This window comes from Myotis lucifugus, unplaced genomic scaffold (genome assembly GCF_000147115.1).
Source record: "Myotis lucifugus unplaced genomic scaffold, Myoluc2.0 scaffold_28, whole genome shotgun sequence".
Lineage (NCBI taxonomy): Eukaryota > Metazoa > Chordata > Mammalia > Chiroptera > Vespertilionidae > Myotis > Myotis lucifugus.
In genome coordinates this window covers 9,525,959-9,538,516 of record NW_005871076.1, presented here as the reverse complement: position 1 = coordinate 9,538,516, position 12,558 = coordinate 9,525,959, and the positions used below count along the sequence as shown (strand labels likewise).

At 37.2% G+C, this 12,558-nt stretch overlaps 1 protein-coding gene across 3 annotated transcripts in view; it reads left to right on the top strand.

The window, feature by feature from the left end:
* The window catches only part of DDX46 (DEAD-box helicase 46), a 60,149-nt gene that overhangs the window by 14,961 nt on the left and 32,630 nt on the right, over positions 1-12,558 (top strand). For 2 of the 3 annotated variants that reach the window (XM_014453901.2, XM_023752154.1), the window contains exons 8-15: positions 1,211-1,376; positions 2,408-2,528; positions 3,322-3,497; positions 4,422-4,543; positions 6,371-6,449; positions 8,168-8,250; positions 11,423-11,587; positions 12,093-12,255. In XM_014453901.2, the coding sequence (XP_014309387.1) occupies positions 1,211-1,376; positions 2,408-2,528; positions 3,322-3,497; positions 4,422-4,543; positions 6,371-6,449; positions 8,168-8,250; positions 11,423-11,587; positions 12,093-12,255 (1,075 nt within the window). The remainder of the gene's footprint in view (positions 1-1,210; positions 1,377-2,407; positions 2,529-3,321; positions 3,498-4,421; positions 4,544-6,370; positions 6,450-8,167; positions 8,251-11,422; positions 11,588-12,092; positions 12,256-12,558) is intronic. The other variant, XM_023752155.1, reaches the window with a different exon arrangement.

The window sequence follows — 12,558 nt, the reverse complement described above, 5'->3', positions numbered from 1 at the left end:
GTACCTGGGTTGCGGGCACATCCCCAGTGGGAGATGTGCAGGAGGCAGCTGATCGATGTTTCTCTCTCATCGATGTTTCTAACTCTCTATCTCTCTCCCTTCCTCTCTGTAAAAAATCAATAAAATATATTTAAAAAAAAAAAAAAAGAAGCCTTGCGATTCTTAACAATATTATAGCTGAATATCCAGTTGTTAGAACAATCTAACATCTTTGCCCTCTTGCTCTTTGCCCATTTGTTGTTAATCCTCACTTGAGGATATTTTCCCATTGATTTTTTAGATTAAGAAGGGAAGAGAGAGAGAGAGAGGGAGGGAGAGAGAGAGAGAGAGAGAGAGAGAGAGAGAGAGAGAGACATCGATGTGAGAGAGACACATTGATTGGTTGCCTCCTGCACATGCCAGTACCAGGGCCAAGGATTGAGCCCGCAACCAAGGTATGTGCCCTTGACAGGAATTGAACCTGGGACCCTTCAGTCTGCAGGCTGACATTCTATCCACTTAGCCAAACTGGCCAGGGCTGTATGCCCAATTTTGATTGTCTTATATTTCATCAGCTCCTCTCAGACAGGGAGAGAAGAAATGAAGTGACAGAATGAAATTTCTTCCTATTAATATGCATTGTTAAGATTTATATAGGGAACTATAGCAAAACATCATTAAAGCCGTATTAGAATTATTTTATTTATTTTTATTGGTTAATGATTGTAGAGAAAGAGAAAGTGAGGGAGAGAAACATTGATTTGTTGTTCTCCTTATTTATGCACTCATTGGTTGATTCTTGTGTGTCCTGACTGAGGATCAAAACCACAACCTTGGCATATTGGGATGATGCTCGAACTGACCTACTCAGCCAGGGCTAGAATTATTTTATTATTTTAGCTTTATATTGTTAATGCAACTTTCTATAAGGAAAAGAAAAGAAAAACTAAATTGAAAAATTCAGAAATTAAAAAGTAAAAGCCAAAGATTATTTTCTGGGAGAGGATGATTTTATTTTTAATTTAATTTTTCCCCATCATCATTTATCTCCCCTGCCCGCCTGCGCCGCCCCCCCTCACCCCCCCAATAACTCTTCCACCACAAACCTCCTCTCACCCTCCCATCTTACCCCCATGCTAGGAGAAGAGGATTTTAAAAGCTAGGAATATTGATTGCCATAAATAGAAAATAGAAATGGATTTAGCTTTTAACTTTTTTTTTTTAATTATAGTATTCTTCAGAGGAGGAAGAAGTTGATCTTCAGACGGCCCTCACAGGCTATCAGACAAAACAGAGAAAGCTTCTAGAGCCAGTAGATCATGGGAAAATTGAATATGAACCATTCAGAAAAAACTTTTATGTTGAAGTTCCAGAACTAGCAAAAATGTCTCAAGAAGGTAAAATTCTTTTATTTATATGTTGCTTATTGTGGGAACAGAAGAGGATACACTTCTCTTTGTCCAGGAGGAATGTGGGTAGCCCTGTGAGTTAATGTATGAGTAGGGGAATTGCCTGATTTACCTGGGGAAGTGAAAGAGGGAACTAGGAGGTGAGAAGTCATTCTAGAGCAGTGGTCGCCAACCGGTGGTCTGCGGACCACTGGTGGTCCGTAAGGTCCGAAAGGTTGGCGGCTGCTGTTCTAGACAGGGGGTAAGTCATCTGCAGAAATTCAGAGTTGTGAAGAGTCAGTGTGTTTTTGGAAGTATTTAAAAAAAATGAGCATCCAGGTTGTCGTGGCTCAATTGGTTGGACCTCTTCTCATGGACTGAAAAGTTGCTGGTTATATTCCGAGTCAGGGCACATGCCTGAATTTCGGGCTGCATCATCCCCGGTACTGGATGTGCAGGAGGCGGCTGATCAGTGTTTCACTCTCACATTGATGTTTTTCTCTCTCTGCCTCTTCCTTTCTCTCTCTCTAAAAATCAATGAAAAATCTATTTTTTAAAATGAGCAAAAATTAGTTTGGCTTGTGTAGTTGAGAATTTTAGAATTAAAATGCTAACTTCATGTGAAATTAGCAAATAATATATTGTTAGCTCTTGAGAGAGGTGAGTTAGGAACCAATGTGCATCTGTAATATTGGTAGAATAAGAATAATCTGGGCAACTCTTGCTTGGAGAAGACGATTGTATTACTTGTCAGTCATTATTCTTTTAATACTTCGCAATTTAAGATAAAATAAAAGCCAAATTGTAGAAATTGGGATATTTTGTTTCATCCTTTGTTGGTGCAAACAGTAATTGCTTTAACTGTCTCTGTCTCTCTGAGCTATTCAGTGCTTTGTCCAATAGCTTTTCTATGGCGTAATCTGTGTTAACACTAACAAAGGACTTGGAGATTCTTAATCTTACCATAGCTAATTGAAAAATATAAGGCACTAATAGTAGAACAACAATTAAGAGTTTTTAATCTGGATTTTGTTTTGTAGAGGTGAATGTCTTTCGGTTGGAAATGGAGGGCATTATTGTCAAGGGAAAAGGTTGCCCCAAACCAATTAAATCTTGGGTTCAGTGTGGAATTTCCATGAAGATCCTAAATTCTCTCAAAAAGTAAGTGGTTAGTTGTTGTCCACATTTTCAAAGTTTTCTACTCAAAAGTAGCCTTTTCACACAAATATCTCGTTTGGTTGTATTTTTACTCTAATAGAAAAACATATTTTTTCTTAAACAACTTTATTGAGATAATTTGCATAATAACAAAATGACTCTTTAGTATATTATTGGGGTTATGCAGTCATCACCATAAGCTAATTTTAAACATTTTCATCATTCCCAAAAGAGATCTGTATCCGTTAGTCAGTCTTCTTCCTGTTCCTTCACCCTAGGTAACCACTAATCCAGTGATGGCGAACCTTTTGAGCTCGGCGTGTCAGCATTTTGAAAAACCCTAACTTAACTCTGGTGCCGTGTCACATATAGAAATTTTTTGATATTTGCAACCATAGTAAAACAAAGACTTATATTTTTGATATTTATTTTATATATTTAAATGCCATTTAACAAAGAAAAATCAACCAAAAAAAAGTTCGCGTGTCACCTCTGACACGCGTGTCATAGGTTCGCCATCACTGCACTAATCTGTTGTCTCTGTAGATTTGTCTATTCTGGACTTTATATATTAAAGGGAGCATACCAGTATAGTCTTTTGTGACTGGCTCCTTCCACTTAGCCTATTTTCAAAGTTCAACCATGATGTACAGTGTCTCAGGACTCTATTCCTTTTTGCCAAATAATATTTTATTGTAGGAATATACCACATTTTAGAAAACCTTTTCCTCCTGGAATTTTTACAGCCCAAGAGATCTCAACTTTTACCTTGTCTTCATTTGGTTTTCTTTTTAAGGCACGGCTATGAAAAGCCCACACCAATCCAAGCTCAGGCGATTCCTGCTATAATGTCTGGACGGGACTTGATTGGCATTGCCAAGACTGGAAGCGGAAAGACTATTGCTTTTCTGTTGCCCATGTTTAGACACATCATGGATCAGAGGTCATTAGAAGAAGGAGAGGGGCCAATAGGTACAATTATTTTCCATTGAACTATTTATTCAGATAACTAATTTGTTGTCAGTTAATCAGAAAGACCTGATACTTTATATTCTTAATTATAACAATAAAGATATCTTTATGTACATTTTCTTTATAAATTTGGCACTTTGGGGCTGATTTCCCCTTACCAGCAGGTGGAGTGAGAATCTTCAGAGCTCTGGAGTGACATCTCAGAAGTACAAAAACAGCCTCTCCTGGCACAGCTCAATTTTTAAACTCTGACTCGGCAGGTAGACTCCTCATGCATCTATCTGTTTATTTATGTTGAGGTTTGTTCTTAGCCCCGTATCAGTGGATTTATAAACTCAACATAGAGGATTATAAAGAAACATGTTTTCCCTTTTTTGGCCTTACAAGGCTATAGTGCCAGCATTTCATTTAGGATTTGGTCTTCATATTCAGATTTCTTGATTCATTTGGCAGACATCTCTTCTGCAAATTTGAATAGGGTTTTGGAAGGTTGTTACGAGCTCCTCTCGGAAATTTAGGGCGCAGTATATTTTTCTTCTATCTGTGCCCCTCAGACCAAGGTTGTTTCTGGAAACCGGGGAATGGCTCTGCAGCACAGTGAGTCACTTGATCATCTTTGCTCTGTGATTTGCAGTTGAGAATGATTTGCATTCTTTTCAACCCGGTATTTTCTTAGTGGTTGAGTAGGCATTTAACTGATTTATTTTCCTATAGCATGTTCTTAAGTCTACTTAAAGTAATTCTTCATCACAATCTTTACTATTATAAAGCTTCTAAGATAGGGTTTTTGGAGGCGCATAAAACAAAACAAAAATTAGACTAAGAGATCTAAACTTTATTACAGAGGTTAACTATAGCACTTTAAAGCATAGCCTCTTAAAGAGAATTTTGGTGGTTAGGCTTTTGACGTATTTATCTTTTCAGCTGTCATCATGACTCCAACTCGAGAACTGGCTTTACAAATTACTAAAGAATGTAAGAAGTTTTCGAAGACCTTGGGACTTAGAGTGGTCTGTGTTTATGGAGGAACAGGAATCAGTGAGCAGGTAGTTATAAAAGAAACATTCATTTTTTCATTCTTAAATTGAATGATTTAATAACATAAAAGTGTTTTTTTGTTTTTGTGTTTTGTATAGTGATTGCTTCTAAAATCTTAAAGAATGAGGTGTGAAAATAATACAATGAGTTGCTATATTTTGGAATTTTGAAGTCCTTCTTCTACTTTTAGCCTTCCCATTTCTCCCCTTCTTTCTTTGCTCAAGAATGGCAGATATTTTTTCTGTTTCACAGATAAGGAAATGTTTGGAAAGGTTAAATAAGGTGACCAAAGTCTTTAGGTTAACAAGATGTGGTTTGACCAAGAACCTAGGTCTTCTGATTCCTGGACAGTATTTATTTTCTCTGATTTATGTGACATATTTGAAAGGTGGGATGCATTAATATCAGAGTTTTAGCTGAATTCTTAAATGATTTCAGAAGACTTATTTAAAAATACCTTCATTCACTCTCTTTAGTTTGGCATTTCTCCAGGTGTCTTCTAAAGAGTGATAGTCATTGGATATCTCCACTAATAAAAGACAAAGATGCTAATTGACCGTACCTTTGCTGTGCTCACCAGCCAATCAGAAGAGTATGCAAATTAACCCAACAAAGTTGGGCGTTAAATTTGCATACTGCAGGCAGATGCTGCTGAGCTGCCCTGCGCAAGCGGCACGATCCCCAGCCGCTGCCACCCCAGCGCGGGATTCGGGCCTGCCGTGTGCGGCCCGGGGCGGGGAGTTGGGGGCGGGCAGCAACGAGATCCCCAGCTGCCACCCGTCCCAGCGCGGGATCCGGGCCTGCTGTGTGCGACCGGGGGAGATGGGGCAGGCACCGCGGGATTGGGCGTGCCATCTGCCACCAGGGGAGCGCGCCTAAGCCAGCAGGTGGTTATCTCCCAAGGGGTCCCAGACTGTGAGAGGACACAGTTGGGCTGAGAACCCCCCCCACCAGTGCACAAATTTTTGTGCACTGGGCTTCTAGTTTTAAATAAAAGAAGGAAAAAACTGGGTTTGTTCTATGATCAAATAAGTTTTGTAAATGTTGGATTGTACAGAGTTAAAACAGGTTTTTTTCCTGCAAGACTCCTTTGTCTTTAATATGCTAATGTATATTGTGATACTAGAAGAATGGGTTAAATGGCATTTTTTAAACTTATTTAACCACAAAACCCTTTCTGAAGACTCGTGTTCTCAGGTTCTAGAATATACTTTGGGAATATTTGCTTCTCTTATCCCAATGCTATTTTAAACACTTGATTTTAGTTTTCTAAGTTTATCTTTGTGTGTGTTTTTTTACCACAGTGTATAGTAAGATACATTTACAGAATAACCTTGTACATGCACACACAGTATATTTATAAAGAAGTCAAACAAAAGTTTTATAATGTCTAACACATTCTGATATTTTTCATTCTATTTCATTTTTAAAATGCTGTTTGTGTGTATTGATTTCGTGATTCACTAATGAAAATGACTTTCATTTTGAAAACATTGATCTTACATGTAATTGCTTTATTTACTGCTAGCTCATGTTCCTTTTGGTTTTGAGGGACTGTGTCAAATTATAATTGGTAAAAAAATCTCTGATTTTCATTGACTTTGAAGTTATATAATCCCAAATGGAGAAAACATGAATTCTCCTTTTTGGATTGTGTACATATTAGCAGTGCTCCAGCATTTCAGTATACTAAGTAGGAAGCTTTAGATTCTTCTAATCAGACCTGTTTCTTACACTACGGAGCTGTGCCAAGGACCCTGGAAGTAGTCTCAAATCTCTTTAAATAAGTACATAGTTATACATAGACTATAAAAGTTCATTTTTTTTTTAATTAGATTGCTGAACTGAAAAGAGGTGCTGAAATTATTGTTTGTACACCTGGTCGAATGATTGACATGTTAGCAGCTAACAGTGGTAAGTCGGGTATTTTTTTCTCTTTTCTCCTTTTTGGATTATATACATTTTTGTTAAATCACAGCAGAAACAAGAAACCCTCAAAGGGTTTCTACATTTCTTCTTAAAGCTGTAATATCTTAAAATATGTATTGTAACAATCTTATTATTGTAAGTGTTCATAATATTTTTGCAATTTAAATGAAAATTTCTTTTCAAAACTAACTCCATCCGATCTTTTTAGCACTTAACATGGATTCTTAATCCAAGTTTAGCCTAACTTTCCTTTAAAAGGATGAGGGTCTATCTCTTTTTTCATTATAAAATTTAGATATTTTTTTCTCCACAGGTGCTAGTATTTTCTTACAATACTGGATCAATTAAGATATTGCAGCTTCAAGAAACTTTATCTTTTGTAAATATTGCATGTTTTTAGCTCAAATGTTGTGCTTTGTTCAATTATTCCCTGTCAAAACTGTTACTAAACTGTTGACATTATTTAACTTCTGTGGAGAAAGGCCCTTCAAGATTTATAGAACTGGGCTTCCGAGACTTAAACCATCAAAGGTAGGTAATTTAATGCTGTTCCCAACCTTACAAAATTACTTGGGGCTGCAAATGTTGGTATGGAATACTTAAACATTAGAAAGCATTTATTTGGGCTCATTTCTATTTTTTTGAAGAAAATACTTTCAAAGGTTTTTGTTGCAGTAGTTAGTATATAAATAATAGAATATTAAAACCCAAATAGTGCATGTTTCTAATAGCATTCTGCTTGAATTTCTGTATCTATTTAATTCTAATGCTATATGAAGTTGACAAAGTGACATTGAAATTGTATAGCATATGAAAGTTTTTGGTTGGATGTTGAAATAATCCCTTGTTTTTTCTCAATGCTGCATTAAGTCTCCTCCTGAAATTCATCTTGATTAATTTTACCTTTTTCCCTTATCTATCCTTTCAGTTTATATTTAATAACTGTTTGCCAGGTGATTGATTCAACAATTGATAGAAGTGCTTGTGTTAATTGTTTAGAAAGGGTTTCCTGTGTATGTATGTAATTTTTACTACCTAAGAAGCCTGTCACATTTCTTTAAACCCGTGGGAGCATGTAATAAAATTGGATTTTTTATCTATATATTAAAAAATGTATCCATGTAATACGTTTGGTATTTAGCTTTCATGTAATGTGATAGCTACCTAATGATGTTGCATAGCTTCTCATTAGTGTTTTGACATTCCCATTAGAAGTTTCTGACTAGATGGAAGTAGGTTATAAGGTCATATAAAGAGAGGTTTTCTGCATCTGAAATAGTTAGCACTGGCATTTGCTTTCCACACATACGCTGTAATCTCTAATATGTTTTTTCCTAGGTGATGCTGTCAGATAATGGCTGATGTGGCTCGATGCTTCATCTCAGTCTTAGTTTTATGATGTGTTTTGGAGAGGGCTGTTTTCTGAATTTTACAGGTTCTTCAGGCCCTATGATGGTATGCAAGAGAAGAGTTTGACAAATAAAGGGCCTCATATACCCATTGTCAGAAAGTATTTGCCATTAGTTAAGACATTGTAGACCAAAATTTCTTTTCACTGTTTAAAGATAACTAACTTACCCCTCTGGTTAAGTCAGGCATTTTAGTTCCCTTTACAGTTTTGTAATGTTCTTGGTAGCCATAAAATGAATTGTGACTGATTTTTAGTTTTCTTTTTGTCTTTTTTCAACCCCCCCTTATCTTAGGTCGGGTAACAAATCTTCGAAGAGTGACATATGTTGTTTTAGATGAAGCAGACAGAATGTTCGATATGGGTTTTGAACCACAGGTAATCATTAAATTCCGTAGTGTTTTGAACTATAAATCATGTAACAACTATGAGAATGTAATTTTTGTAAGGTTTTAAAATTTTCACATACATTTCTGCTATGTGGGTTGGGGACATATGAAATTGAAATAGGCATTTATGTTTTTAATTCTCTATAAAACTCATTCAGGAGGTATTCATGCAGGCTTTACTTAGCCATCTAAATCCATAATTGGTAAAATTAGAATTGAAATGCTAATAAAAGAAACTTAAGCTTTCATATTTCATATTTTGTAGTTTTAATGTACTTCCAAATACATTGCTTTAATTCATGCTTTTAATTACCTAATGATCTAGATAGCACATATTTAAATTCTCCAGTTGTAAAAACTGATGCCCAAAGCATTTGCCTAGCTTAGACTTTACCTGACACATGCTGTTTGCTCAAATATAAATTTCAGTGCTATAAATTTAGAAAAATACATGTTAAAAGATGCTATAACATTTTCTTAACAAGAAGAGTAATGTTTGCCCTAGCCAGTTTGGCTCAGTGAATAGAGTGTCGGCCTGTGGACTGAAGGGTCACAGATTTGATTACAGTCAAGGGCACATACCTGGTTGGGGTGCATGTAGGAGGCAACCAATTGATGTGTCTCTCTCACATGGATGTTTCTCTCTCTCTCTCTTCCACTCTCTAAAAGTCAGTGGGAAAATATCCTTGGGGAAGAATTAACCAAAAAAAAGGGGGGGGAGGACAAGAAGAGCAACGTGAGTTGCCAAAATTTATTTATGAGAGAGAGAAACATCAATTTATTGTTCCACTTATTTATTAATTCATTGATTGATTCTTGTATGTGCGCCTAGGGCGGATCAAGCCCATAACTTCGGCGTGTATGGAATGCTCTAACCAACTGGGCCGCCTGCCCAGCCAGGGCCAAAAAAGTTTTTTTAATCACAAACTGCAGTAATAGAAACGGGATTTAGGAAGGGATAAGATTAAAATTATATTCAGTCTTTTCAATTATTCATGTATTCTCCAAAAATGTATTGCCTGTTATATGTATGTAGTGTGTTTAGAATTACGGACCACATTCTAAATGAGATATAGAGGTGTGCAAAAGTGAGTAAACAGGATATGGTAACACTTGAGCCATGTGAAAAATAGTTAAAAGGGTGAGGAAATTTAGCTTGGAGTAGAGGACGTTATAGCATTCTTTACAGCGTTTTTTTTGCAAGGGAAGGACAGTAAATGCCTCTGGATAACCAGTAGTCTTTAACTCAGTGGTTCTCAACCTTCTGGCCCTTTAAATACAGTTCCTCATGTTGTGACCCAACCATAAAATTATTTTCGTTGCTACTTCATAACTGTAATGTTGCTACTGTTATGAATCGTAATGTAAATATCTGATATGCAGGATGGTCTTAGGCGACCCCTGTGAAAGGGTCGTTTGACCACCAAAGGGGTTGCGACCCACAGGTTGAGAATCGCTGCTTTGACTTAAAGCACTGCATGTGGGTGCAGAATATTCAGATTGGGCAGGAGTGAAGCCAGGGAGCCCGTTAGGAGACAGTTGAAGTAATCCAGATGAGAGGTGGTTGAGGTTTGGGCCAGGAACTTAGGATTTATGTTGTAAATGCAAGTGCCTAGGACTGTCCCTTTCTCAGATTTTCTTTGATTAGAATGAAAATGTGATCCTAAAATTTTTTATAATCTTGTCATGACCTTCACCCTTCCTAATTTCTAACCACTCACCACTACCTACCTTGAAACTATCATGTGTTTTGTTTTTTTTAATTAAAAAAAAATTGTTTTGTTTGTTTTTTGTTAATCCTCACCCAGTGATATTTTTTCCCATTAATTTTTAGAGAGACTGGAAGGGAAGGGGGGATGGGGAGACACATTGATTGATTGCCTCGTGCACTCTGACTGAGGTCCAGGAATGAACCTGCAACCGAGGTACATGCCCTTGACTGGGAATTGAACCTGAGACCCTTCTGTGTCTGGGCCAGTGCTCTAACCACTGAGAACACCAACCAGGCAAAAAAATGTTTTTAATTCTCATCCAAGGATATATTTATTGATTTTTAGAGAGGAAGGTAGAGGGGGGAGCAAGAGAAACACTGATAGGAGAGAGAAACATCCATTGGTTGCTTCCTGTACATACCCCGACCAGGGATCAAACCTGCAACCTGGTTATGTGTCCTAACTGGGAATTGAACCCGAGACCCTTTGGTGCACAAGATGATGCTCCAACCTAATGAACCACACTGGCCAGGGCTTTTTTTTCTTAAATTATTTTTTAAAAATAAAAAAAAAATACCTTTTTTATTGATTTCAGAGAGAAAGGGGGGGGAGAGATAGAGATGGAAATATCAATGGTGTAAGAGAATCTTTCTTTGATCAGCTGCCTCCTGCACGGCCCCTACTGGGGATTGAGTCTGCAACCCAGATATGTGCCCTTGACTGGAATCGAACCCAGGACCCTTCAGTCCACAGTCCAATGCTCTATCTGCTGAGCCAAACCGGCTAGGGCCATTTCTGTTTTTTCTTTCTTGTTTATACTAGTCATTACCAAAATCCTAGGACTTCTTGATTCCTCCAGTGCTCTGTAGACACTGAGGCAAGTGTGGTTTGGCTCAGTGGATAGAGCGTCGGTCTGCGGACTGAAGGGTCCCAGGTTCGATTCCGGTCAGGGGCATGTACCTGGGTTGCGGGCACATCCCCAGTGGGAGATGTGCAGGAGGCAGCTGATCGATGTTTCTCTCTCATCGATGTTTCTAACTCTCTATCTCTCTCCCTTTCTCTCTGTAAAAAATAAATAAAATATATATATAAAAAAATGTGTTGAATAAATGAAGGTAAATAGTAATATTAAATGGAGAATGGTTACATCCTAGATACAGTTTGAAAATTGAGACTCTTGAATTTGTTGATGGATTGGTTGTGTGATGAGAAAGAAAGAGGGTAGTCGAAGATGGCTCCTAGGTTTTTGGCCTAAACATGTGGATGACTAGAATTGCCATTTCTTGAAAGCGGGAAATTATGAGAGGAACAAATTATGGGGTAAAATCAATTGTAGAATTCTAAGGTAACAAGTTTAGAATCACTGACTAGATGTTCTCAAAAATTCCTTCTAGCTGGTTTTTACATCATGATTTTTAGTGACTACCGTATTGATTTATGTTTTCTCAGGTCATGCGTATTGTGGATAATGTCCGTCCTGACCGACAGACAGTTATGTTTTCAGCTACTTTCCCCAGAGCTATGGAGGCTTTGGCTCGCAGAATCCTGAGTAAACCCATTGAAGTGCAGGTTGGAGGCAGGAGTGTGGTTTGCTCGGATGTGGAGCAGCAAGTGGTGGGTATAATCCTTACGAAACCCCCAGTTCCCTGGATGTTTAGGCAGTGTGTGATCCTTTTGTGATCACTGTTTGTGAAGTAGTTAGATGATTCCTAAAAATAAATAGCATACATCAACTGCAGGCTTTTAATATGTCACCAGCTACACTTGAATATGTGCTTTTCCATGGAACTGTTTTACGATGCTCTTGTAGTTTCTTCCACCAGAAGTGGACCGGTAGGTGGGGATGTCACATAGCTATCTTATTCTTTGGTTAATAGAATGTGAAGTGAAGAGGCAGAGAGAACAGATGATCATTTGTCCACATTTGCAAGCCTCTTATTCTTTGAAAATTAACAATATTTTTGGTCTTACTGGTTTACTAATTCAAATCAAAATTTTTCTAATCCTTCCTAATGATTTAGGTGTTGTCATTTATCCTTTGCCACAAAACAAGTATTTTTGTTTATGAGATGTATTTGTGTTTTTATTCCATTACTTTGGTACAATTTGGTGTTTTCAGATTGTGATTGAAGAAGAAAAGAAATTCTTGAAGTTACTTGAGCTTCTGGGCCATTATCAGGAATCTGGATCTGTCATTATATTTGTGGATAAGCAGGAACATGCCGATGGTCTTCTGAAAGATTTGATGAGAGCATCTTATCCTTGCATGTCTCTTCATGGAGGTAATGTTTAAGGAAATCTGTTAAGTACTTGGCCAAGTACTGTGCTGTGTTCTGAATGAAATTTTTACTTTGTACTCTTAATTTAAAACTAAATTTTATATCATCTATCTCAGTTTAATCACAACAGCACTGTCATTAATATTAATCCATTATCAAGATAAAATAATATGACAGACACGCCAGAAAACTGGGATCTTAAGCCAGCCAAAGGAATGACATTTCAATTTTTCATTATTATTTTTTTATTATCTTTTTTTTTTTGCTTTTTGCTTTCTTTCCTTTTTTTTGTTTGTTGCTCTTTTT